This window comes from Crinia signifera, chromosome 5, assembly GCF_055691185.1.
Source record: "Crinia signifera chromosome 5, ASM5569118v1, whole genome shotgun sequence".
NCBI classification, from domain to species: Eukaryota; Metazoa; Chordata; class Amphibia; order Anura; family Myobatrachidae; genus Crinia; species Crinia signifera.
The window spans coordinates 114,783,570-114,810,278 of NC_139221.1; the positions used below are offsets into that span (position 1 = coordinate 114,783,570).

The 26,709-nt window shown below is 39.0% G+C and overlaps 2 protein-coding genes across 5 annotated transcripts in view; one reads left to right on the plus strand and one right to left on the minus strand.

The window, feature by feature from the left end:
- The window catches only part of ATXN1 (ataxin 1), a 309,499-nt gene extending 292,825 nt beyond the window's left edge, over positions 1 to 16,674 (plus strand). For all 3 annotated transcript variants that reach the window (XM_083187879.1, XM_083187877.1, XM_083187878.1), the window contains exon 7: positions 5,940 to 16,674. In XM_083187879.1, the coding sequence (XP_083044005.1) occupies positions 5,940 to 6,464 (525 nt within the window). In that variant the 3' untranslated portion in view covers positions 6,465 to 16,674. The remainder of the gene's footprint in view (positions 1 to 5,939) is intronic.
- Positions 16,675 to 23,472: 6,798 nt separating this feature from the next.
- GMPR (guanosine monophosphate reductase) overlaps positions 23,473 to 26,709 on the minus strand; it is an 82,361-nt gene continuing 79,124 nt past the window's right edge. For both annotated transcript variants that reach the window (XM_083187881.1, XM_083187880.1), the window contains one exon: positions 23,473 to 25,281. In XM_083187881.1, the coding sequence (XP_083044007.1) occupies positions 25,101 to 25,281 (181 nt within the window). In that variant the 3' untranslated portion in view covers positions 23,473 to 25,100. The remainder of the gene's footprint in view (positions 25,282 to 26,709) is intronic.

The following is a 26,709-nucleotide window of genomic DNA, read 5'->3' on the forward strand; positions in this document are numbered from 1 at the left end:
TGCAACTGCCGGGTGACCTGGAAAACGTGCACTGTTGGGGGGGTCCCGAGGACTGAGGCTGAGAACCACTGATATAGAATCTGCTGTGCCAACTCCTGTGTGTCATTGTGTAAGCACATTTGAAGTGGGAGGGACTAATTAAAATATATTCCAAGCAGATAAATGATAGTAAGCATTGGATGAAGCTTCACAAACCAAAAGCGACTGCTTCTTTAGAAAAGTTATTCTGTGAAGCATGCTATAAAATGTATCAGAAAATGTGTTACAAACTTTATTGACTTTAGGGAATATGGTTACAGTTGTTTAAATAGAATAAATATATCCTTTTTATATGATCTATTTGCTCTGAGTGCAGCACTTCATTCTCAAAATATATTTTTTTCTTGTGAGGGTCAGTTCCTCTTTAGGTGATGCCGCAGCCCTGACCCAATAGAAATCACTATTATTCTTCTCTCAATACATACATATAACATCCTGCGCTATCCATAGGTGTGCGCACATTGAGTGTTAGGGGTGCACAGGCACCCCCGTAATGCTGTGACCACCCTTATGAACACATCCCTGTTGCTAGCAATACCTTTTACCAAAGACTTTTGCTTTTTAAAGACTGTATTCCATGTATTCAATCATTTGTTTGGGTTTTGCATTGTTACTTGCACCTGTACCTGACCATTTTTCATATCACTACATACCTACAAACTCAAGCCATGGGAACCAGGTGGTACAGCATTTTTGGTGTTGGTCTACACATGTCCAGATATAAATCTATTTTAGCAAACCATTCCTTTATGCAAGGTGGAGTCCCAGACTTCCAATGCACCACTATAACTGCTTTAGCAGCGCTATTAAGGAATTTTAGTAGGGACTTCTTATAATGCAATAAAGGGCCTGGGTATAGATTCAAAATCCAAAAGTAGGGATTCAACAGGACTATACTTCCTAAAATAGTTGTAGAACAGAAAAATTTTCTCCCAAAAGCGACTTGGAGTTAGGCCAGTCCACCAAATATTTTGAAGGAGACACTTCCGCTAAGTTGCAACACCAAAATCTACCCGAAACTGCAGGGAACGTTCTATCTGAAATATGTGCATACCAGCCACTGAAAAGCAAGCTAGCAAAATAATTATCCAAAAATCTGAAGCCGATCGTGGGGGTAAGGAATATCTGAAATAGTGTTCCCAATCACCTAGGAATCAGGGAAAGCCTTTTTATTCAGCAATCTGTAGCATGAAGATAACAAATGTTGGGGGTCATTTATTCTAATAGGATAGTTCCTTGCTGACATGGGTTCTACAGACATACAGTATGACAGTATTGCAATTAGCAGTGTAAACTATATTTAGTCACTGTACAGAACTGTCCTTCTATTTAATGCAAATTAAGGCAGTGCAGGTCGTATTCCTTGTTTTCTGTTTCCTTACATAATGCCACGAAAGACCCTTCAATAAATGCCACTAAAATGGAAACCTGCGATTTATGAAATCAATATATAATTAATGTAACCAAAACCGCTTTTGTTTAGTTCTTAGTTATAGAAAATAAAACTGTACAATCTATATGATAAAATCATGTACAAATAGCAGTCTAAATTTCCCCACCCACGATCATAAAGGGTAAGCCCAGCTCATGAATGACTAATATAAGTATCTTCGTGGTTTTGCCGATTTGTTTCAGCATGTTGTGGTATTGTTTGGATAAATGCCATCAGATAGAAAACATTTAGCTTCTCTTCACTGTCTTATTCATGTTACACCCGTTTTTTCTGCCTTTCAGCTAGAAAGAAAAGCACTAGATGACAGTTATTTCATCTATTTATTTTTCATTCCTTTCAATGCCCCCTACACACGCTTCAATTCAGGGTCATTTTCGATTCGATTTTGCTTATAGAAGCAAATACCAATCAAAATCTAATAAAATATGACCCTGGATTGAAGCATGTTAACTGCCTTCGATGTGGATTCAATGCATCCGGATTGAAAGTAGAAATAGACTTATAAACAAAAAAAGGGACAATACAGTAGGTCACGTCACAAGTGCTGGTTCTAGTGATGAAGGCAAGACCTTCTTACTTTCCTGAGTGTAGCTGCAGCCCCTTATTCAGAGGTATTGTGAACCTTTATGTAAAAACAAATATCTAGAGTGGTGGCAATACAAATTGTCACCTTTTAAGTGGCGCAGCTGTGCTAAATATAATAAATACAACAATGTATATTTAAAAAATATATTAGTTTAACTAAAAAAAAAAGTAAATGTTTAAAGAGGCAGAGAAACCCGTAATATTGAGCCCGGCACATTCCGGTCACCGCTGGTAATTATTTTTGGAAAGGTCGCACACTGTACCATATTTACGACCTGCGTTTGTGAACTATTGATATCACGTCTATTAAGTTTATGTATATTTGGAGTGCATTCCGTGAGATATTATTTATCATTTAAAAAACCTGTCTCAAACTAATATTTTTTATATATACATTGTTGTATCATATTGAGTACAGCTGCGCCTCTTAAAGGTGACAATTTGTATTGCCACCACTCCAGAAATAGACTTGCCTGGCTTCCCCGCCTACCCCTGCAATCTGTACTCGCGCTGCCCTCCCTCCCGCCTGTTCAGTTCCGGCAACCCATCGATATCGAAGCGTCTGTACCGCCTCATTAGTGTACATGCAATAAAAACTCACTAAGCTTTAGTCAAACCCTAGATAAGACCAATTGGTACATTGTAGAATAGGGCAGCATGTTGTGTAATCTACAGATACTGACACAAGCTGCCGTATCAATAAGTAAACCAGCTGAAAGCTGTAGCACAGGTATTACATATCTATTATCACACCTCTGGTATTCTTTTCCTCCTACAAAACTCTAGAAAACTTCAAATTAACTCTCAAGACTTTTACTTCTTCATCAAACCCAGCTGTCTCTCAACCTAACCCACTGCTGCAGGTTCACTCCTATACACACTTGCTAAGTCTACAGCAGACACACCATTTTTTTGAGTAGTTCTCCTGCAAATCCGGAACCAGACAGAATGGGGTGATAAATACAGTAAATCTATGGTCCACCCAGATGGGCCGGCCTAATGATGCAATATAATGCGGATTTCACTATTTAAGACCCGACCCATACAGATATGTTCCAATTTGTCCTACCGCGATGGTATGAGGGGGGAATGATTCTATTAGCCCAGTCCCGTTTTTCCTCTCCCAGAAAGAAGCATTTACTGTATACTTCTACCCCATCTCTATCTCCAGGGTTGGACTGGCCCAACTGTGTACACGGGAAACCCCCAGTGGACCCCACTGCCTGGCGCTCACATTGGCAAACCAATGTGGAGGCTGGCCACACACCTACCACCCTGCAGACACCCTTAAACATGGGCCTCTACCACTGTATTTCCCCAGTGAGCCCTTCACACCCCAGTGTGCCACCACTGTCTGTCTCCCCCTTCCCTTCAGAATCTAAGCTCTGACAAGCTGGACCCTCTTCCCTCTTCCTTATCTTACTATAAGACTATCTACTACTCCCTAACCCTGATGCTTATTTCAGTGTTGATGCTGCAATGTTTATATACAATGTTCTTGTCCCACATTGTCTTATTTGTCTCTGTTTCTTGTTTTGCTTATTTTTTTATGTACAGTACTTTGTTAGGCCCTGCGGAACCCTTGTATTATTATAATAATAATAATACATGCTGTAACATGCCGCTATTAGCATTAGTTTAAGTGTAAGTTCAGATAGTAAAAGCATGTTTTTTTAATTAAAATAGAGCATTTTATTTCTGAAAAACATGGCAGATAGATTAATAGTATTTGTGTTTTCATTTTTCTGAAATTAGAAGGCCAAGCTGGGCCATTGTGGACCAGTGAGATGCAATGATCTAGTAAACTAATGGTGTAAACATTAAGGGGGGTATTCAATGTCAGGGTCACGGCAGTCGAGCTTGCTCGACCGCCGTGACCCAGTCCCGTTCTCGGTCAGCTCGACCGAGAACACGCAGATGGGATTCAATGTCCCGCCTGCTGGGGAGCGAAAAGGGGGCGTGGCCGTGAGTTGCGGCCGGGAAGAGGCGAGCTGCAGCCGGCACTTCCTGGCTGTTCTCGGCAGAACGAGCCCGACAGCTAGTGATGTCGGGCTCGTTCTGCTGAGATACCCTGCTCAATGCTGTCGGGAAAGACCGCATTGAATAGGGCCCGGCAGGCATCTCCCCGATGGGAGGTGTTCGCCGGAGATTGAATATCCCCCTAAATCCTTTGTTACTTTTACTGGTATTCATGTAAAATAAGGTGGGATAAAACTCTTAGCTTCAGCAGGAACATCACTTACAGATTGTCATCTATTGTAGTTTACCCTTCTGTGCTGTTGGCCAACATAATAAAAGTCAGGACTTGGACAGGTGTTTGGTGCATGGGTCAGATGGTGGGCATGGAAGGTATGCAATCTTTTCAGGACATCTAAAAATTGCTCTTCATCCACTTGCAAGCAGACTTATATACATTTGACTGGTTACTAGATGAGGTAACCCTTATCTCAGCATTTCTCTCAGCAGTCTTCAAAGTTAATGCTATACATTCCTTTTGGACCATCTTTACGGTGGGCTTGGGGCCTTTATCCTCATCCCATAATTTTTTCACCCTTCCCTTTTAGTTTTACTCTCTCTCCTAAAGGCTCAGCTTCACCCTCTCTATATTAGGCTTTAGCAAGTTATATCTGACATCTATTTTTGCTCTTTACATTGGTTAAACTAATCAACGAAACATAAAATAAACCAACAAAAGAAAACAGAAAACACCACTGTTGTAAGGAAATGTATAGTTTATTACACACATATATATATTCATTGCATGATTCCAATATTACTGCAGTAAAGTATAAATATAAATAAAACTAAAAAGAAAGCAGAAAATACGTACATTTATTGCACTGTAGTTTTCGGTCCACCTCTCAGAGGATGCGATAAGTTTCTTCTTTCCTGTAAGGGAGTGAGATTGGCAGGGGTAAGGGGGCACACAATGGTACAAGTGTCTGTATTCCTTATATCTTCTCAATGCTCTTAAAAGTGCCCATACATGGTGCAAGGGTGCTGAGTGATGCGATGCACGCTCCGGCGGGCATCCCATCGCACAGCACATAAGTCTGTGCAGCCCGTTCTTTTTGAACTAGCTTCAGATTGCATCGCACACAAATCATATGTGATTTGATCACATGCAATGCGATCTGGTTCAAAATGCATGGAAATATTGTACCATGTATGGGCAACTTTAGAGCGATAATATAGGATTTCTGATTCCAAAACATGTCTTCCTGACCCCCAGATGGCACATCATTGATCTAATGCAGTAACTTCATAATTAACTCCTTATATTTGCATGAAGAGTGAAATAAATAATCTCTGATTATTTCGATATAGAATTGTGAGGGGCACATAACGGTAACCAGATTATTTCTTGGCCGCAAACCAGACAGAAACTGCAGTTTTATACAATGAGATGACAGGCCCAATGGGGCATAGTGGACTGAACATATTGCAATCATATTTTCATTTATTATTAACTACATTCTTCCATTATTTAAATAATAACCAGTCCTACAGTTGTGACTAAAATGTAAATTACAATACACAGGCAGTTGTTTAAGTCCTGTTCAGTTTTATATGTATTGTTAAATAAAATGCAAGTGTGTTTTATGGAGCCCCTTTATCATATTACTTTTTGTTTCAATAATTGCAGTGAGAAGTACCAAGTGGAAGATAAAAATGTGTTAATGCCACATGTGTCATTTGTGCAATTGTATATATGTATATATAAGTAATGATGCAGATGGCTGATGGGAAAGCTCTTTGAAACTATATATTTTCCACAAGTTTTGATATATATTTTTTACCTTTTAATAATTTGTCATACATTTTTTTTAAAACCACATGTACCATTATTGTATCTCTACAGGTCAGCGTGGAAGTCTTGATAGAATATCCGTTTTTCGTATTTGGCCAAGGCTGGTCATCATGCAGTCCCGAGAGAACAAGCCAGCTGTTTGATTTGCCATGTTCCAAGCTGTCAGTTGGAGATGTCTGCATATCACTTACCCTCAAGAATCTGAAAAATGGCTCCATAAAGAAGGGGCAACCCATGGATTCAGCTACCATATTGCTGAAGTACCCAAAGAATGACAGTCTATTTGGAAATAAACATAGGTATGCAGAACAGGAGAATGGGATTAATCAGGGAAGTGTACAGGTGTCATCTGAGAATGGGGAACTAAGGTGTCCTGCTGGATTGAATGCCATGACCTTTGAAGCCAAAATAGAATCTGGCAAGCCTATTGCAACAAGGAAGAGGAGGTGGTCTGCCCCTGAATCAAGAAAACTAGAAAAGTCTGAAGATGAACCACCATTGACTCTTCCCAAGCCTTCTTTTATTCCTCAGGAGGTTAAGATTTGCATCGAAGGTCGATCTAATGTAGGCAAGTGAAACTTGTTTAGAGAAGACAAATTAGGCTTACCCTTGTCTTTTTTATTCAGATTACTGTACTGTAGAATAAATAACCCAGTATTTACATGTTATCATCTTATTTTAGGTTTATGTTATAACATTATTATAGTTGCGGCTGGTATCTTGCAGGAGACTCTTGATGTATATGATCTTTCCACAAGTGTTCATTATTGTAGGAGCTTGGATTTGGGGAAGCTACTTAGGAGGCAGTCTAAGCTTTCTGCAGTCTTGGTGGAGAGGATTGTATAAAGGTGGCATCTGTGATGTAGATGCAGGGTGCCAATTTCATGTTCAGCGACTTCTTTTTAATTTTTCAGAGAGGATTACAAGGGAAATGAAGAATAGAAATGTGAGCTGTCCCTTTGTCAAATGGTATAGCTTCATGACTGTGTTTATGTTGCGGGTCACTGGCACAAAAGTAATAGTTTAAGGTCATTGTCATGTTGACAATGTTAAGAATACAATTTTACATACATTGGAGTAATTCTCCATAATCATGTTTCCTTTAATTGGTCTCATCATAGATTTGTGACTAGTGCCATGAATCATTTTGGTGTTGTGTAGTTTTTGTTGTTAATCCCTTTTACCTATAGACCGCTGAAAACATTTACGATAACTTGAGTTTCTTTTGACTGTATACACCTTGGCTAATGGCACTCAGTCTACAAATATAAATTCACCCTATGGAAGCCTAACTGCACAAGTCAACGTCAGGGGGCAGAATCCCTCTGTGCTCTAAAAAGTTTCAAAAAATTTTTGTGCTGTGAAAAAAATTCAGTCGTGTGTGTCCTTTTAATTATTTTATATTATTAATATTATAAAATTCCAATTGTGTAACTGCTGGAATAGCATTGCTTGCCTTAGTAAGAAGGCTAGCAGCATCTGACAGGATGCAGAGTCAAATACCCCTCTAGCAGATTCCTGTTAGGACAGACATTTCTTTTAGTATAGCAAGGAAATGTCTGGTAAACACGGCGCGTGCTTACCGCACGCTGCCTACTTAGAGCACTAACCTCAATTGCGTGCATCCTAGGTGAAAACATTGTGTTCAACTTTTGTTCTTTAGTAACAATTGGTGCCACTTTTTTTGTTTTTAAAGTTCAGTGTGACACATTAAGGAACAAGAACTGGAGGAGTAATAAGAGATTGACTATTAGCACTTAAAATGCTGATCACACTTTATTGCCGAGCATCTTGCTCTAATGTTTGCTAAGTACTGTATCTCTCTTTTTATCTGTGTATTTGAAAATATATATATATATATAATTTTTTTTCTTTTAACTTTTTTTTTTTTTGAACACTGAAACCTACATGAAATTATGTAGAGCTTATTAGAGCAAGAGTTTTAATGTGGTTTCAAAGGGATGAATGTAAATCTTGACCTAGGATGTGACCGTTTATTGTCCCAAAGGACTACTTTACAGAAGGCACTTTTAGAAAAGAGTTGAAGTCATATTTGTGCTGACATTGCTTACAGAAAATCGATAGGGAAATATTAAGCTAGATAGATAAATAAAAAAAGTTGTCCAGTGTTTTAAAAAAGAATGGACTTTAAACAAAAAAAAAAAGAGAAAACCACAAAAAAAAAATCTTGCAGTTTGCACATCTTGAGTTTTGCATCTGAATGATATTCCTGCAAATGAAATGTAATAATGTTGTAGAGACAGGAAAGAATAGCTGAAAGAACATGGATACATGTAGCAATTACTTACTATTAACTTGCCTAATTTGTTAATGTAGTGTTTCTTTCACAGTTTCAATCTTTCTGTCACACTGAAACAAGTCTGAGAAGGAACACTGATAAATCACAGTGTAGTAGCGCCTGTTGTGTATAGTATGTGTGTGCGTGTGTTATTGTTTTTATCCCGTCTTTTATTAACCTCTACAACAAGCACCTATAGTCATGAGTACAAAAATATTTTGTGTAGATATGCATATTTTAACATTTTTTTATGTTAATGTAAAATAAAAGTGGAAATGATTAAAGAGTAAGGGTAGATTGCACACGTAAACCTATAAAATAAATGTGTGGTCCCACTTTGCTAGGCCAAAATGTAACGTATACAGTTTACTATACTGCCTGTGCTATCTCTTTTTCATCCTGCCGATGATATGGTAACCTGCTCTTGTGTTTCTCTCCCTCTTTTTAGTTGAGAATTTTGAAGTGTGTGACAAATTTTCTCTGATTGTGGAATCAATGTTGTTTCTGTTCTCAGTAACAAACTTATTCTACAGGTGTTGTGTTCTATGAGGTATTTGTTACTCGAGCCTCGTATAAAGTAACTTTCACGGCTCCAATTTCCAAAGCTAGTAACATAACTAACTTTATTGTGATCTTAATCTTTGACACAACTCCAATATCCATGTTCTAGTATAACTGTAACTTTAAGAGAGGATAGTATTTCATAGACGATGAATATCTACAGTATATACTTGTGTCTTATGAAATGAAATATTCACTGTTGTGTAGGGTTTTCCAAACGTAGCATGTAGCATTCTAGTTCATTTTAATTTGCCAATCATTTTGTGAATGAATTTGGTCTGTGTTCTTTTATTTTTTTTTGTCATCAATATCACAAAATGTCTGCAGTGCCTCCATTTTACTTAAGTGTAAAGCTCTGTTTGACCCTAATGCCACAGCACCTATTCTAATAACCCACAAGCTCTCAGGTACAGTTCTTTTATTGTTTATTAGTGCGGCAGGGACAGGCTATGGAGGGAAGAGAATAGGTTCTGTTCTCTAAGGTAAGAGTGTCAAGACATTTCATTAGACAGCAGCAACAACTACAACAAATAGGCTGAAATCCATTCAACAAGGTACACAAAATATTACATAAGCATATGTACAGTATGTATTTATGTCTTTACATGTTTGCAGATATATATATATATATATATATATATATACACACACACACACACACAACATGACAATGTACATGCAGAACATTGATTCTCATTATTAAAATGGGAAAAGGACCAACATTTTGCGCAATAAGCATCTCTATAAAATGACACTATAAATAACGATCATAATAACCAATAATATCTTCAACCCAGAAAGCAATAACAAAACATAATTAATGAGAAGGAAGATTGGCACATCCTGTAGCACTGACCCAATAACTTACTGTAACCCTCTGTAGCTTCAACCTTTCTTCTCTTTAAATGATTCTATAGACTATTACAGTGAGTACCAGATATAAGACGCCCAGTACATCAGTGTTGCCTGAGCACCGGATATATAATGCCCGGTATATCGGTGCACCTTGATCACCAGACATACAATGCCTGGTATATTGGTGCTGCCTGAGCACCAGACATAGGATGACAGTATATCGGTGCTGCCTGAACCCCGGACATATGATGCCCGGCATATCAGTGCTGCCTCTATCCATCCCATCTCATGCCTCTTTGTGGGCAACACATATATTGCAGCACATTGATGGATTAATGTTCTACTTATTCTCCTCAGGGCACTTTTTCTCTTCTATTTCATTTGGTATGGTTAGAGAGGGATGGGCATGTGTAGGGAGTTACAAGTATCACTGTACCTCAAGCAAAGGCAAAAGACAAAACTACACAGAAAATCTTAATGCCAGGAGCACCTGAAAGCAGAACCCCAATTATTGTGGCTCTTCATGTGACAAAACGTCACTTTGGAGAATCCATAAGAGAAAGCTTGAGACAATGTAGTGCCAATCCTGGAATAGAATGATCTGCTTGTAGAAAGGATTGCATCACTTTGGTGATAAAAGGGTTATGCACCCTTGGAATCCATATGATCTCTCCTACCTGTAACAACACAATAGCTGCCATTCCCCTAGCAGGGAAACCAGGGAAGGTGGGGGGAGTAGATGGGAAGATGAACTCATTTTGCAGAAGCCGAGGCAATCTTGTACATCTGGCAGAGCCTCCATGTTTTGGTCTATGCCTGTGACTGTTATTTAACTTATAGTGTACCTTCATAAAATACATGGGGGAGTAGGCAGATAAATGACTTATTTTTGTAAATAACAATAGATGAATGAATTAATGTTGAGTGAGTTGTTGGCCATCCAATATACACTATATAAAACAGGTATCTCATTAGCCATGTCCCTCTGTAGCATTCAGCTGTTTATTATGCTTGCATGTTGTGTATAATATATTGTACACAAACACGCTTAACAAACACAACTCTCACATACTATATGCGTGCACAGTTGTCAGCAGCGGTAAAGCGAGAAAATACACCAGCTGCATGGAGACAAGGCAAAAATAACTTGGTTGCTATGCAACATCTCTATTATCTCATCCTCAGATGCAATATAGAAGAAACTCTATACATGATGGCATCACATTTCTATTATGAATGCAGAACTTTGTATCCTGCTATAGGAATTTATATGATCAAGGTTTAGAATCCTAGTTCCGTGTTTGTGACATAGGAATGCTTGTCGGTGGTCCCCAGTATTTTCATGGGTACCAGTCATGTCTATTGAATGTCCAGGATGCTTCGTGACCTCACTGCTTTTGTTAAAGAGAGATCGTTTCACATTCATGGCCACGTGAATAAAACTGAATGTAATATGAGCAATTCATGTACTTGTTCTTTCACTTGTTACAGATTTTTACTATCTTTAACTCTTGGCTCTGCCATTTGGTAATAAATGTAATTCCAGGGTCAGGTATATATAGCTGTATGTATAGTGAGAAAAATAAAGATAAAAAAGATAGAGCTCTAAGTGTATATAGACATCATATATATTTTTTACATTTCAAAGTATACATACAGGTGAAGTGTTATTTTTCTACCCCTACATTCAGTAAATCCAAAAGGAAAACTGGCTCCAATCATTATGGTGCCTCACCAATTAAGAATAGATATTGGTCAGATGCTGTACACACAATACTGGCGCAGCAGTCCATTGGGTTATTTGTTACAGATACAGGGATAGCCATCCAGCACTTGCTTTCTTGGGTGAGCCAAAAGGATTTTCCGTTAAGACACTTTGCAGTTGCTTTCTGTCCACTCTTCCAAGTCTCTGAGTCCCGGCTCCTTGCATATTGTATTTGTGTGTAGTGTTCCCTATTGACTAGTGTGTTAAGAATTTTGCAACCAAATATCATGTGCTGGTCACTTTCTGGGGTAGATGGCTACAGATGGGTAACGATGGACTGCTGCTGTTACATCATGTGTGACTGTGTGGGTTGTTAGTATGTTTCTGTTATTGTTCAGTTGTGGAATTATTCAGAACTGTGTGGTGAGCTATCCTTTCAATGTATATCCCCTGGAGCTCATCCTATTGTTATAGTCATACTTGGCGCACCTGCTTATTAAGTCATATGCAACTAGTGATTGTCAACTATATGCGCTATTTTTTTTGTTTACTGTTTTTGTTATGGCATAGTCTGGATTCTTACGTAGAACTTAACGGTACTCTTGTCTTTGTATCTTGAGCTGGGTGGATTAAGAGGTGTAACTATAGTAGGCATAGATCTTATCCAAATGACATTCAGCTTAAAGCAGACCAGGCTTGCGCTGTTCCCCACTCTTCCCTTTGCAATAGTTATTGACATCAGTCTTTTTTTTTATTATTATTCTTTTCAGTTTTATTACTTTTAGTGCCAGGCGTTAAGTTTACAATAGAACACACAATCATCTATAAATTAGTCAGGGAGACAATTAAGAAAAATAACCTCAATAAGGATTTCTATACAGTACTTAAGATGACTGTTGCTTACGGATTTAAACTGGGTAATTTCACCATTCTATGTTGGTCACATTAGGGAGGGCAGATTAAATTGACAATATTTTTTTGCCTTATGTCTTTAAAATTCAGTATGGCTTCTGTTTCCCGTTGTATATGTGATCCCCTAACCTCCATTATTGTATATATTTTCCATTTGACACCAACCTGGATACTTCTAATTTTATCATTTCCATCTGTGACATCACTGTTTCACAGGAGTGACATCATTAATGTTTCCTGTCAAATAACTTAGAAACCTTTCACACCTCTTACTCAGGGATGGGGCTGGTGTATGTTTGGTACACTGATGTGACCAGAAGCAGCACTTTCACTACTCTGGAGTAGGGTTGTTCAATATTTAATGTTTGTTTTTTCTCTTTGGCTTAGGACTATGCCATGTACTTATATAAAATGCAATATGCAAACACAACAGCAGATTACATATAATTTATATAACCTTAGCCTATATTTTTAAACTTGCTGCCATACTGTTTTCAGCAACAAAATAACTTTTGCATCATACAAATGCATAAAAGTGACTAACAATGACATGGCTGTAAAACAGACACACAAATGGTCATATTTCAAACCAGTGACTAAAAGGGAGGCTTCAAATCCAAACTACAGTAGCAAGACAAAAAATGCACTTTGTTTTCTTATCTTGTGGTAAATTGACAAGATAACACTCCAGTTTTGCCCGTCTAGGCATTTTTATCTGTGGTAAAACAATAAAATAAAAAGTTAATGGAAAATATCTGGAAAACAACATTTACAGCCTTCAATTTCATAATGAACAGATAATTACTTTCCAAAAGCTGGCAGCACAATAACATTGTTACCTATGTAACCTTGGTGCAATGGCAGTGCTGTGTTAAACCAAAATATAGAAAAAATGCAAACACCTTGCACACCTCCACTCCAGAGTGTACTTTTTTCTTTTTTAATTTTTACGCAAATGACCTCGCTTCAGATGTGTTACCTTACTGATAGAACCTTTTCTTGTATCACTATACTGTATGTCGTGGGAATATATATATATAATTTTTTTTTTTCTATGTAAACCTAATCTGAGAAGCGTATACTTTTTTTTTTCTGAAGCACTCATATTTAGGAGTACATGACAAGCTTAAAAGAAATTGCACAAAAAAATGAATGTTGAAATTAATATTCAGTGTTTGAAAACACATGGATTATGATGAAATTGTGGGTTTCATACTTTATAGAATATATATATATATATATATATATTCTGTATGTGTGTATATGTATATGTGTATATATATATATATATATATACACACACACAAAGATAGATATAGCTGTGTGTGTGTGTGTGTGTGTATATATATATATATATATATATATAAATGCATATGTGTGTGTGTGAGGGTGTGTGTGTGTGTGTGTGTGTCCATCTGTGTATAAATGCAGCATGTTTATACATGTGCACACAAGCATGGAGATCCATGTTTGTATACAAAAGTAGAAAGGTAAACATTGCTATTTTTTCTTATTGTATATACAAATCTGTCAAGTTTAGATGATCAGGTGTATATGGCTTCAGCCAGAGACAATATCTACTTTAGTAGTGGCTTGTAAAGGACAAGTATACTTAATTTTAACTATTTCACTTATATATTTGGAGAGGATGAACTCATCTCTTGTGATAATGAAGTATCTGACCAAAAAGATCACTGGGGGAATATGGTCAATACTAAATGTAGTAACTGTGGGGTTGTTATAATGTGATGATACATTTTATTAACATGTTCTGCTGATAATGCTGCACTGTTATCCTTTCCACTTGCATTCAATCTTTAATATTAAACAGACTTTAACAAACCAATAACCCCTCAAAATGGAAATGTTTGTATGTATGAAATCAGAATTTATCACCAATAGTATTTTTGTAAAACACGTCTCTTTTGATAGTTTTGAAGCTGACATACATATAGAATTGGGCTGTTCTAGAAAAGTGATTAGTGTGATGTAAGTGTTCCGTATTAGTCCCACCCACTCACATGACTCTATGGAAGTGGGGCGCAATCAGTGTAATCTTGATCCATTTGTACACCTAATGTGATTATGACTCTCCATGAATCTTCTGTGTATCTGTGTGATCCCCAGTTGCTTAAGTTTGTAATGAGCTACAGTATAGGATCAGTAAAGAAACCTGCAGGATATATAAGATCTTCGTACAGAACATTGATATACAATGGAATTGAGATTTCTCTTAGCATCTTAAAACGCAAAGGCTTGGCTTGACCGCCCCCCACTCGCTGTCCATAGGTGTTTCTTCTTCTTGTGATTGTTTTGTTTTTTACATTTCTTGTTCTTAGTAGTTTTTTGTCTTCACTGTCTGTGTGTCCCATGATAAATGACACATTGCGGCCACTTTCAGATCACAGAACATTTTTATTTCAATAGGACATTTCCAGATCCGGGTTACATAACATTATATCATTATAAAGATGAGTACTGTAAAATATACATTGTCACGCATATCAGTGCTTTTCCATTAAGAACCCTTGGTACGGTGGGAATGAGAGAGAATTCTGTTCTGGCTAAAAAGGTCATCACTATTATCTTTAACACAAAGTACTGAAGCTTGTTCTCAAACATATAACCATGGCAACCATGGGAAATGTTTACATGTTTACATTGCTACCCATATATATTGTCTCCGAAGGCTACAGAAAAGATTTCCTCCCCAACAAAAATATACATTTGTTCGTATCTACATTTAGCATGATTGTGGTATTAAAATTAAGCATATTTGTTCTTTGTGACCTGGCCACAGGAGGTAGTTATTGTCATATACAGTAATCTGTGATTTGTATTGTTTTATTTGACATTATGTGATAAAAGACTAAAGTCTTCCATTGAAATTAATTGGAGACTTCACCCATGTTATTTCTTTGTCTGTTTCTGTTTTGGCTGGTCAAAGCTGCAACTCCCTTTTCTTGTGCTCCTGTCACACTTTGGAAGTGTATTACAGTTAAGTCACATGCCAGCGGCCTCCTACACTGTCTAGTAGAACGCTCTGGCACTGAAAAGTAAACCCATTTCTTACTTACACCATAAAACATCAAGTATAGAATATTTGTTCTAAAATATAAAAATCCAAACAAACTTTGTAAAAGTAGCACAATTTATGGTGAGGATAGATGTTTTTTTTATGTATGGGGAACCTTATTTGGTGTAGGTAAACCTTCATAAAGCTTTGTGATTACACAATGTATAGTGGTAGAACACGTTGTGTAGGGTGGGAAATCGGTATTTAGGCCTGCTGTAGCAGCACACATAGAGGTCCGCACTAATTAAACTATTAATAAAAACCATACGGAATCATTGTACAAGAATTATCGTCTACACATAAACAGTATGGGAGTATCCAATTAGCAGCAAAAATGATAGGGAGCATAAAATTGAAGGTTTTTAGGATTTTGACCAATTTTTCGCAGATTTTTATTTTATTTTGGTCAATACTATTAGAATTCCCAAAAACAAATAAGAAAATCGCAGCTCACTTAAATTCATTGACCTTAATATCTTTAGTACTGCAAAACTGCCTTATGATGTTTTGCACTAACCCCTAGACACACTTATGGTATTATTTATGAAACGCTTCCTAGAGGGTTGTAGGTGAAAATTTAAAACCGCTTCATACATAAAGCCGTAGTTTCTAATACAACACTGCACAATGGAAATGAGTTACATTTTCCTATAAGTACTAGAAGTGAAGTTGAATAAGTTCTGTTTTAGTAAAAGGTTTGTTTTACATATTTGTTACCCCTTTAACTCTACGTGTTGTCTTTGCAGCACCAGAAAGTCCCTAACCTCAGGTATAAAATTTTAGTATGAAAGACAGTCAATATTTTGTGATAGCAAATGGGAACCAATGAAATGTCCTCATATTCTGCTGTATTGCACACTTCCATAATACGCCAAATGAAAAGTCATTTGCAGCTTTGTGTTGGAATGTAACTGGGCCCATCCAGCCAGTACCGGGAGGAAAGATGGAGGAAATAATGTTTTGCACCTTATTAAGCAGAGGAAAAAGTTTCAGTGCATACAGACATAGCTCAGAGCTTTTATTGTGACAGATTTTTTTTCCATATGCGTGCATACTCTCTGTAATTCCAGTGTAAAATATTGTACTTGCACTAGCTTTTATAAAAACAAATATTAAAAAAAAAAAATGGAAGAATTCATATTCTATTTTCTAATTGTGGTGTGTCTATTTGTAGGATACACTCAAGTCTGTTTATTGAATTTTATGGTCCCTTTCTTTGATGGTGCTTGCAGGTTTTCTAGGTAGAAATTATTTCATTATAATAAAACAATGTTTGATTCAAAATTTGAACAAAATTGTTTTAAATAAATTGTCTGTATACCAGTACAAGTTTATTGTTTCAGTATACACGTACTAATAAATAACAGTGCCAATTGCATTGCCGTGTCTGTTCATTATTCTGCAGCTACACAAGCAGCACATACATCACTTCCACACCGTTTCTTTGACATTTGTTTGAATTATAAATGTAACAATGTTATTTAACAATACATACACTGACCAGGTAAGTAAAGTAGGACTATCTGTTTCCAGGCTAGCTATGGTCCCACAGACGAGGAAGAAAATATTTATATAGTATTTATCCGACAAAATGATGGTATAATACATACGTCATGCAGTCAGTCCCATAATAACAATGTGCATTCACAAGTTGTGATGTTGCAATATATAATGTAGACTGCAACGACTTTTGTTTTAAGCAGGTAGATTAATAGTGAGATCCCATTCTAGTTTTAATCTACTTGCTCAAAACAACAGATATTTTTACTGCTGATTGCAGGCGGCATCAGTAGAATACCTTGGTGCGCGCACAGTCGAACGATTAAATGCCCAATTGTGTGTACATCAGCATTGCATACAAATCTGAATCAGGCTCTAGGTCTTTTGAAGAAGGCTTAATACTGGGATATGGTCACTAGGTCTACAAGCATTAGGTCGACATGCGTGAAGGTCAACATGACTGATAGTCGACATGCGCGAATGTCAACATGTGTTAGGTCGACAGGGTCATTAAGTCGACATGGGGAAGGTTGACAGTCAAAAGGTCAATATGGGGTTTTTCACTTTTTTTTTTAACCGACAGGCGGTATTTCATGCCCTACCCATCCACTAGGGCATGGTGGGAGAATAAACTTGTGTCCGAAGCATGGCAAGCGCACGCGGGGCTATGTTTCAGTGTCCATGTTAATTCGGGACAAGAAAAGTGAAAAACCCCATGTCAACCTTTTGCTTTTGACTGTCGACCTTCCCCAGTCTGCCGGACACAGGAGATGGGGGTTAATTCATCACATACCAGCTATATAGAGGTAAGATTACTTGTCTCACACACCTTGAAAAAGAAGCGGTTGCGCTTCAAAACTTCGGAATGGTTGTTTGACATCGTTTCCTGAATAAAAGATTTTCTGCACCAGATACTGCTATCCTTTATGCTATCTCAAATCCACAAACCATTCACTATTGAATGATTTTCTCAGTCTGTGCAAATGCGAGTAAATCTGACCCTTCCATAACTCTGCGACAGGCTGATCAAGGCACTGACATTACGAAGCCACACTTAAAATGCCAGGAAACGTCTGCGTTTTTTCAGACACTCACAGAAAACATCTGGTTACACCAACAAATGCCGCCTTCCTGTCTGTCAAATTGCGAGGGGATTGCAAATTGATATTTTTGTCGCTATTTTTGCTTGCACCTCAGTCCTTCGATAATTTAACAAATTGAGAATTCGCACAGTAGCAATTAATTCTGAATTAGGTCCTTATTACGTAAACATGGCTGATTTATACACATTTTAAGCCTCCTTAATTGCTAATTCTAAAGATTTTTTTTTTTAATCTTAAATTCTAATTTTTTTTTTAAATGTTTAGACATTCTCCATGTAGAGCCAGTGTTACTTTTTGATTTAAGAACAAAACAAATCAGAGGATTTACTAATTATTGTTACAAATCAATTAGGGCAGATGTATTAATCCTTAACCAGAGATAAATGTCCAGCCAATCACATCCCAACTGCCATATTACCGGCTGTGTTGAAAAAAGTCAGTAAAGAGCTGATTGGCTGGACATTTATGTCTCTTTATCACCCTCACATTTATCTCTTGTTAAGGCTTAATACATCGGCCCCATTGTTACTAAAAATGTTGCACTTAAAAATACCACTATTAAAACACATCATTAAGAAATGGAAAAGAAGATATTTGTAAGACCTGTATCTAGACAGTTCTGGAGAGTGCAACCAGGGTTATTTCTGGAACCGGGTGAGCTGTGCAACAACACAGGATGTCTGCTGCAATGGCTAGTGCTGTATACACTATTCCATATGGAATACTATTGAAAATGTCCCATCCATCCAATGGAATGGGATCATTCGTCAGACTGCATTTAGGTCTACAGTCATTAGGTCGACCCCACTAGGTCGACTGGCAGGAAGGTCGACCTGACTTAAGGTCGACATGGGCCAAGGTCGACATGACTTAAGGTCGAATTTGCATAAAGGTCGACATGAGGAAGGTCGACTGGTCATAAGGTCGACATGGGTTTTTCACTGTTTTTTATCCGAATGTCGACACAGTCGACATGGACACAGTTGGCAATGAGAATCGGACCCTCACATCGCTCGCTTCGCTCACAATGCTTCGGGCACGGTGCCTCGCTGCGCTCGGCACACTATTTTATTCTCCCACCACGCCCTAGTGGATGGTAGGGCATGAAATACCGCCTGTCGGCACATGTCGGCTCAAAAAACAGTGAAAAACCCATGTCGACCTTATGACCAGTCGACCTTCCTCATGTCGACCTTTATGCAAATTCGACCTTAAGTCATGTCGACCTTGGCCCATGTCGACCTTAAGTCAGGTCGACCTTCCTGCCAGTCGACCTAGTGGGGTCGACCTAATGACTGTAGACCTAAGTTCATTCTAATAGATGACCGCATCCCCATCCAATGGTCACCTCAGAGCATACTTGCCTACCTGGCCCTCTCCATGCGGGAGAAAATGCTCTGTTCCTGGCCTTCCCTGGTAATGTATGATTGCCATCACCTGTGGTGAAACACCTTTACCTAGCTCCCCACAGGTGATTGCAATCATACATTACCAGGGAAGTCCAGTAGCAGAACATTTTCTCCCGCATGGAGAGGGTCAGGTAGGCAAGTATGCCTCAGAGGAGACAATTTTTTATGAATGTTAGAGGAGGTGGCAGCAATTTTGGGAGGGCCATTTAATAGTTACAGGAGGATGGGGGCAGGCCATCCACTAAGGTGCCAGGAGTTGGACCGTACACAGTGACGAAGGCAAGCAGGCACCTGACGATAAGAAGGTACTGTTGCAACAGCAGCCCCCTGAAAAAGAGAAGGTACTTTATGGCAGCAGCAGACCCCTGGAAATGAGCAGGTGCTGCGGCAGCAATATCCCCCTGATAATGAGCAGGTGCTGTGGCATCAATATCCCCCTGATAATGAGCAGGTGATGTGGCAGCAATATCCCCCTGATAATGAGCAGGTGCTGTGGCAGCAATATCCCCCTGATAATGAGCAGGTGCTGTGGCAGCAATATCCCCCTGATAAGGAACAGGTGCTGTGGCAGCAATATCCCCCTGATAATGAGCAGGTGCTGTGGCAGCAATATCCCCCTGATAATGAGCAGGTGCTGTGGGAGTAATATCCCCCTGATAATGAGCAGGTGCTGTGGCAGCAATATCCCCCTGATAATGAGCAGGTGCTGTGGCAGTAATATCCCCCTGATAATGAGCAGGTGCTGTGGCAGCAATATCCCCCTGATAATGAGCAGGTGCTGTGGCAGTAATATCCCCCTGATAATGAGCAGGTGCTGTGGCAGCAGCAGCCTCCTGGCGACATGCAGGTACTGTGGCAGTGTAGTATAATTAGTAAGGAGCAGTAGAACTGTGTAATATGGTTACAGGGACAAAACTGGAGGGCATAATATGACGTGTGGGGCACTATTGCCAGTGTAAGGAAGTCTTTTCTTGCTATGCCATGCTCATTATAGTGATTCAACACTCCCTTTCTGGGTGTGGGCATGCATTTGGCACATGCAAATAATGCATTTTTAGAATGTCTATGGGGGGGGGGTGCATTTTTTTGTGTTTTCCCTAATTGACAAATTGTATAGAAACAGTTCTGAGTACAAACCACACTGTAAAGGGCAAGCAGGTGTACCACCCAACCAGTGGTCTACAGGTCCACAGTACTGCATTAATTACACACAAAAATCTACATGTTGGAATGATCAAATATTTCCTGCAAAAGTCAATGTCTAAAATATACAAAACCTAACTTAGATAAATTAAAACCACATAAAAATACATAATAACTTCCAGAAAACAAGACATTGCTTAAAGCAAGGGGATGGATCTATTATGCTTTGTGGTTGTGTAGTAAATACTGACTGGGTGGAAAGAAAGAATGGACTAAATTAATTCTCCACAAATCCTAGAAGCTTATTAATTTGAAGACGGATATTTGAGCAGGAGAAACATCTGACCATACTTTTACATACAAAACATGCTACAACATAAACCACAAAGTGCTTATAGACTGAGTGACAGATTTAGGTTTCAGTATGTCTTCACAGCCCACACACTTGCACCGTGCTGAAAATATGGGCGGAGCTCCCAAACAATGGTATACTAGGCGACCTAAATATTTCTTCTTTTCTTTTCTTGAAGCATTACAAATCCGTATAATATAAACACATTGTGTACAGATACACAGTTTGTAAAAACAAGTTGTCAAATAAGAGTATATCATGACAAGATCACTGTGTAGTAGTATTCTGTCTAAGAGATCTATGAATATACAACAAAAAATACAATGAGAATCATAAGAGGGGACTGAGGCCCTGATTCTGACCCATTAGCTTCCGTGCGCGTTCACACAGGGGAGCGATGGTCAGCAACTGCACAGGCGGATAAAGTTTTATGCGCATCTGCAGCAGCTTTGTGGGCGTGGCGAATTGCTTATTCACCGGCCTGTTTGCACCTGGCAGTGTGGGGCAGCAGCGAGGGTAGCGCCCATGAAAATACTGGGCTTTCCCATGCTAATGCGCTGGTGACGCAGGTGCAGGGGGCGGGCAGATGATTTCAGCTGCCCACACGCTTCCTATACAGGGACCCACAGATCTAAGACACCAGAGAGGTATCTTAGGTCTGCAAAATCATTCGATCGTCGGCAACACACACAAGGCTGTTAATGGATGTTTATGCAAAACATCCATTCACGTGTGTGGGGAAATCGGCCTGGTGGGCGGTAATTCGTGCGGGCGACGCATAGATGACACAAAAAGCGGCGAATCCGAATCAGGCCATGAGTCCGTGCCACATATGACCTCCACAACAAACATGCATGGATAAAAACTCTTGGTCTGACGGTGCTAGAAAAGGGACATGGCCTTGCTCCACACCCTTTTTGCCCTCACTGTGGTGCCCTGCCCAGTGTTCTAAGAGTTGCTGACATGCCCCCAGTCTCTCTATCTCCCAAGAATAGAGGCTGTGTGCATGGTGAGCCGAGAAACTAGGGGACAGGGGGTCCCCAACTGCTCCTGACACTGCTGCCCAGGCTGGGACAGTCCCAAGAAAATGTGTCTGTCCTGCATAAATCGAGACAATTGGAAAGTATGCTGTAGCTCCTTGCATATATACATGGCACGTAGGGAATACTAACAACATTTTCGGTTAATGAAGGCACAATGATCATCATGAGAAATTAGCACAATTCAGATTTTCAGTCTTTAGACCTGTATTTTTACTAGAATGTGGAAATGCACAGACTATGATTCAGCTACACTCTGCTATTTCTGGAGTACTCTAGCTTGCATGCCTACAGCACTCCCACACATGCAGTCAGGCTTCATTCCTCACTAACAGAGGCAGCAACAGACAGCCGAGATAAACCCTGCTGAACATTTTAATTAAATATACATTATGCACGATTATTCCATGATCTAAAACAAGAGACAAAGCGCCACATTGTAATTTAAAATTGTACTGCAAAGATAAAGTCATTTTAAGGTTGTAATAGACTGAAAACACTTGGTATATTCTTTAACCCTCCATCCGTTTAGACAGCCTGTAAATGAGTGTACTGAATGGCAATGAGTTGTGCGCCACAAGCTCTTGCTGGGCTGTCTAGAACCTAAGCTAGCTACATACAGTCTGCTAATAGATTAGGTGTTACCGCCAGCTTCAAAACAAGGTGATGAAAAGTATAGAATTATAAAACAAAAATAAATAATCTACATCAATAAAAGGAATATGATTGAGTTTTACAGATGGAAAACGGAATTTTAGGAATATGTGGTAATTTCCTACACTCGAACACATTTTTGGGTACTTATATGTTAGTTGTTAGATATATGTTAATTGTGTAATATTGTAAGTTGTATACAGGGCCATAGAGAATGGTGCCAAGTCCGGACTTGGCACCATACTGTAGGAAGCGTGGCCTCAACTGCGCACTCTACACAGGTAAAGATGGGTTGCGGGAGCATCCGCATCTTACCGTACTTTGGGAAGAAGGTCCCAATGATATTCGGGAAGATGGCACATTCACTAGAGAGCACAGAATCTGCCCTAGCTTTCACTCTGCAGTGTCGTTTTTCCTAAGATGCTACAGGGAAGATAAGTATACTTGGGAAAGGTAGGCGGACCTGGGCCCCTCCTACAAGGCAACATAATTAACCCCCCCCCCATCTTGAAACGTGTGGTTATATATTAATAATGTTTAGTATAATAGCACTTTTCTCCCAATAGGGCTTAACGTGCTTTGCATTTAAGAACACAAAATACAAAAAATACTTAAAATTTGTGTGTATTTTTTAGGAACTAAAGGTACATTAGTGGAATGCGTGAACAGGTAAGCCTTGAGTCTGTTTTTGAAGCATTCTACAGTTGGGTCCGCTACCACTTAGCGGGACAGTGAGCTTCAAAGAGTTGGATCCACAAAGCTAAAAGCTCGACCCCCAGATGAATTCAGGGTATATGGAGAATATGCACTTTAGAGGATCCATCCACCTTGATTTATTTTTATTTCGATATGAAGAGGTAAAGTTAATATGTTGCAAACAGGTTGATCTTGCCTTTTAAAGTATTGCTCTACAAAACATTGGGCAGCCTTCCTAGAAACATACTGCCTGCTTCACCCAGGGTATTAAATTTAAGAGTCATAAATTGTGGTTTTATTTACTAGACAATTTAAAATCTTTCAAAGAACAACTTTTTGAAAAGACAAAAACATGATTTACAAAGGCACATCCAAAACACATGTATTTATTTACCACCATAAACGATGTTATGTCTTGCAGTTGTAAGGTGACCTAAACATTCTGTTTCTGCTGCCGGCACACTTAGAGGACTAGATCCCCTCCCCACCGGAGCACTGCAATAAGTACCTGCACGCTGCGGATGTTATCCTCACAGGCATCCTAAGATGTGGCTGCTCTGCAACAGTAGCAAATTCACCAGGTAGATACCAGGCTTACATTACTTATACCCAACCAGTTCATAAGCAGTACAGTAGTTTATTAATATTTGTACTATGCCTCTGACAGTTATAAAGTAGAAAGAGTACCAGCCACTTAGCCCCTAACTGTCATGTTTCAGGCTGTGTTTGAAAAATTATAGGAGCCAATTGTTGGGCAGTTTTATTCTCTCTTATCACTCTCCAAGATTTTGCACATCTGCCCCACTATCTTCTACTTGTATACGAATGAAAGTAGCACAAAAAATATATTTTAATCTATGCCCAATAAGCCGTACAGCATAGTCACAATCAATGAATAAAGCACTAACAGCTTCAGAAGTCAATCCACGGGCAGCCAGCTAGTGTTAGCTAGAAGTGTGTACAGGTACCATTTGCTCATGCACCACAAATTATAAGGCTACTGACGGACATGCCTGCATCTCTGCATGGTTCTGTCTCAGTTGCTATTTTGTGAATGCTCCCCTTATGTGCCCAGACTACGTTTGCCTGCCTCTCCCCCATTCTGTCCTACAGATGCTTAAATATCAGAGACAACCATATTGGCATATGGACATGGGTATGTGCTTATTTTGTGGGTGCACCTATGCATTTTATGCTAATCCAAACTGGTGTACATCTAACCCAGCATCAACTTATTAATGCCCCACACTGTAAACCAGTCTGGCCTTTTGTTATGGAAAAGAAACTCAGAGGATCTTGGTTCACAACTTGTTGGACAGATCACAAGAGGTAGGTAAAATATGTCGTCATCATCATCATCACCGTCATCATATAAGCATAATACAATACAGATCAGCACTTCCAATACATTTGTTTATTTTATAACCAGTTCACAATGTATACTTTAAGGCCACAAAATGGGCAATAAGGGCCACTTCCGGACAGACCTGGTCTAAGTAGATGGTTGTATCACTGAATACAATAAGTATAGTTATAACGGTTTGCTATTGTAGCTTTAATCACTAAGATTTTGATTTAAAAATAATAAATAAATTCATAAATCACCTAGGTCTGTAAAATATATTTAAATGTTACATAACAAAAAATAGATTGGCTATGAAATGATTGATATAAATGTATCTGTGATAATTCAGATGAGAAGTATAATATATATATATATATATATATATATATATATATATACATACATATATATACTGTATATGCTGCATAGGAAGCTTGTCTACGTTGGCTATGTTTCTGTGTGGAAATGTAAGGCATGAATAAAGAACAGTTTATCTAGAAACAAATATGGGACGGAAGCCTGTGATGAGAATGATGTGATCACCACTTATGCATTTCCACCATTAGGAAAACATCTGGTTGAACTGCTGGGTCACACGGATAAAAGTTGTCCGTCTGCTTAGCTCTTTCAGTTTGGCAGCTCCCACATATGTGCAGGTAGATCTTAGTCCTCCTAGGATGTCTCTCACAGTGTCCTCCACATCTCCTCTGTACGGTACTTCCACTGTCCTACCTTCAGATGCCCTGTACACACAGAGATTATATTATTATACAATGTTGTATTATCTTGCAAGACACCCTTGTTATATTTACTAAAGTAGAAGGGGGAGAGACCAGTGCTTGGGTTTCACTGAGTGATGCAAATACAACTGCATGGCTAGGTTAACAATATTTCATTCGTAAAGGTTAAGCACACACGATAAATCAGTGGATCCACATACACATATTAACAATAATATTAATAAAAATGCTCAGAAAAAGCAATCAAATCAAAAGCTAGCAGCTCCCTATCACTTAGATGAGGGAATAGGGGGTGTAGATGTGACCCCACATATTTGTTGGATTCCACACACAAAAGCACACATGGAATATAGACACCTACAGTACCTCCACACTATCATTCATTGAATACAAAACTAGACTAGAATAAGCACTAGCTTACTTATAAAATTTAATCAATACTAATGCATGCTCCCAAATCTAAAGGAGCGACAGAATGCTCTATTACTGGACTTCCCTCTTAATTTATGACTACCCAGTGGCATAAGTTCGTCCATGTTGCCCGGAGGCAAGATAAAAGTTGGTGCCCCCCCCCCCCCCATAGATATATAGCTAGAAACAGGGAGAATGGGAGATAGGGGGGGGGAGAAGGAGAGTGATAGAGAAAGAGAGAAACAAGTGTGTCAGATAGAAAGAATGTCAGGGAAGGAGGGGGACATCAGGCAAAGTGAGGAAATGAGAGCGTGATAGTATCAGGGATAGAGATAGACAGTGTCAGGGATAGAAAGAGAGGGGAGAGGGAGAGTGTCAGGAATAGAGAGAAGGGGTTGATGAAAGGATTTAAGGGTAAGAGAGAGAGGGTCCGGTACAAAGGCCATTATTCTAGTTCACTCTTTCTGACAAAATACTTCTTAGATGGACAAAACCATGTACACTGCAGGGGGGGCAGATGTAAAATGTGCAGAGAGAATTAGATTTGAGTTATTTTGTTTCTGTGCAGGGTAAATACTGGCTGCTTTATTTTTACACTGCAATATAGATCTCACTTTGAAGTAAAACCCCACCCAAATCTAATTCTCTCTGCACAAGTAACATCTGCCCCACCTGCAGTGCACATGGTTTTGTCCATCTAAGAAGGATTTTGTCCGAAAGAGTGAACCAAAATAACCCCCAAAGAGAGAGGAGGTGAGAGACAGGGGTTAGGCAATAATATGGGTGAGATTGGGTTCAGGCAGAGAGAGAGGGGGGTCAGACAGAGAGAGGGGAGGGGTGAGGGGGTTAGGCAGAGAGCAGAGAGAGAGGGGGTCAGGCAAAAAGAGAGAGGGGTGAGACAGAAAGATGGGGTGAGAGGGGGTTAGGCAGAGAGAAAGAGAGGGTCAGGTAACTAACCTGATAAATATCACATGCCTCCCACCACACACCAAACAACTTAAATGTGCCCTATTGAACGCA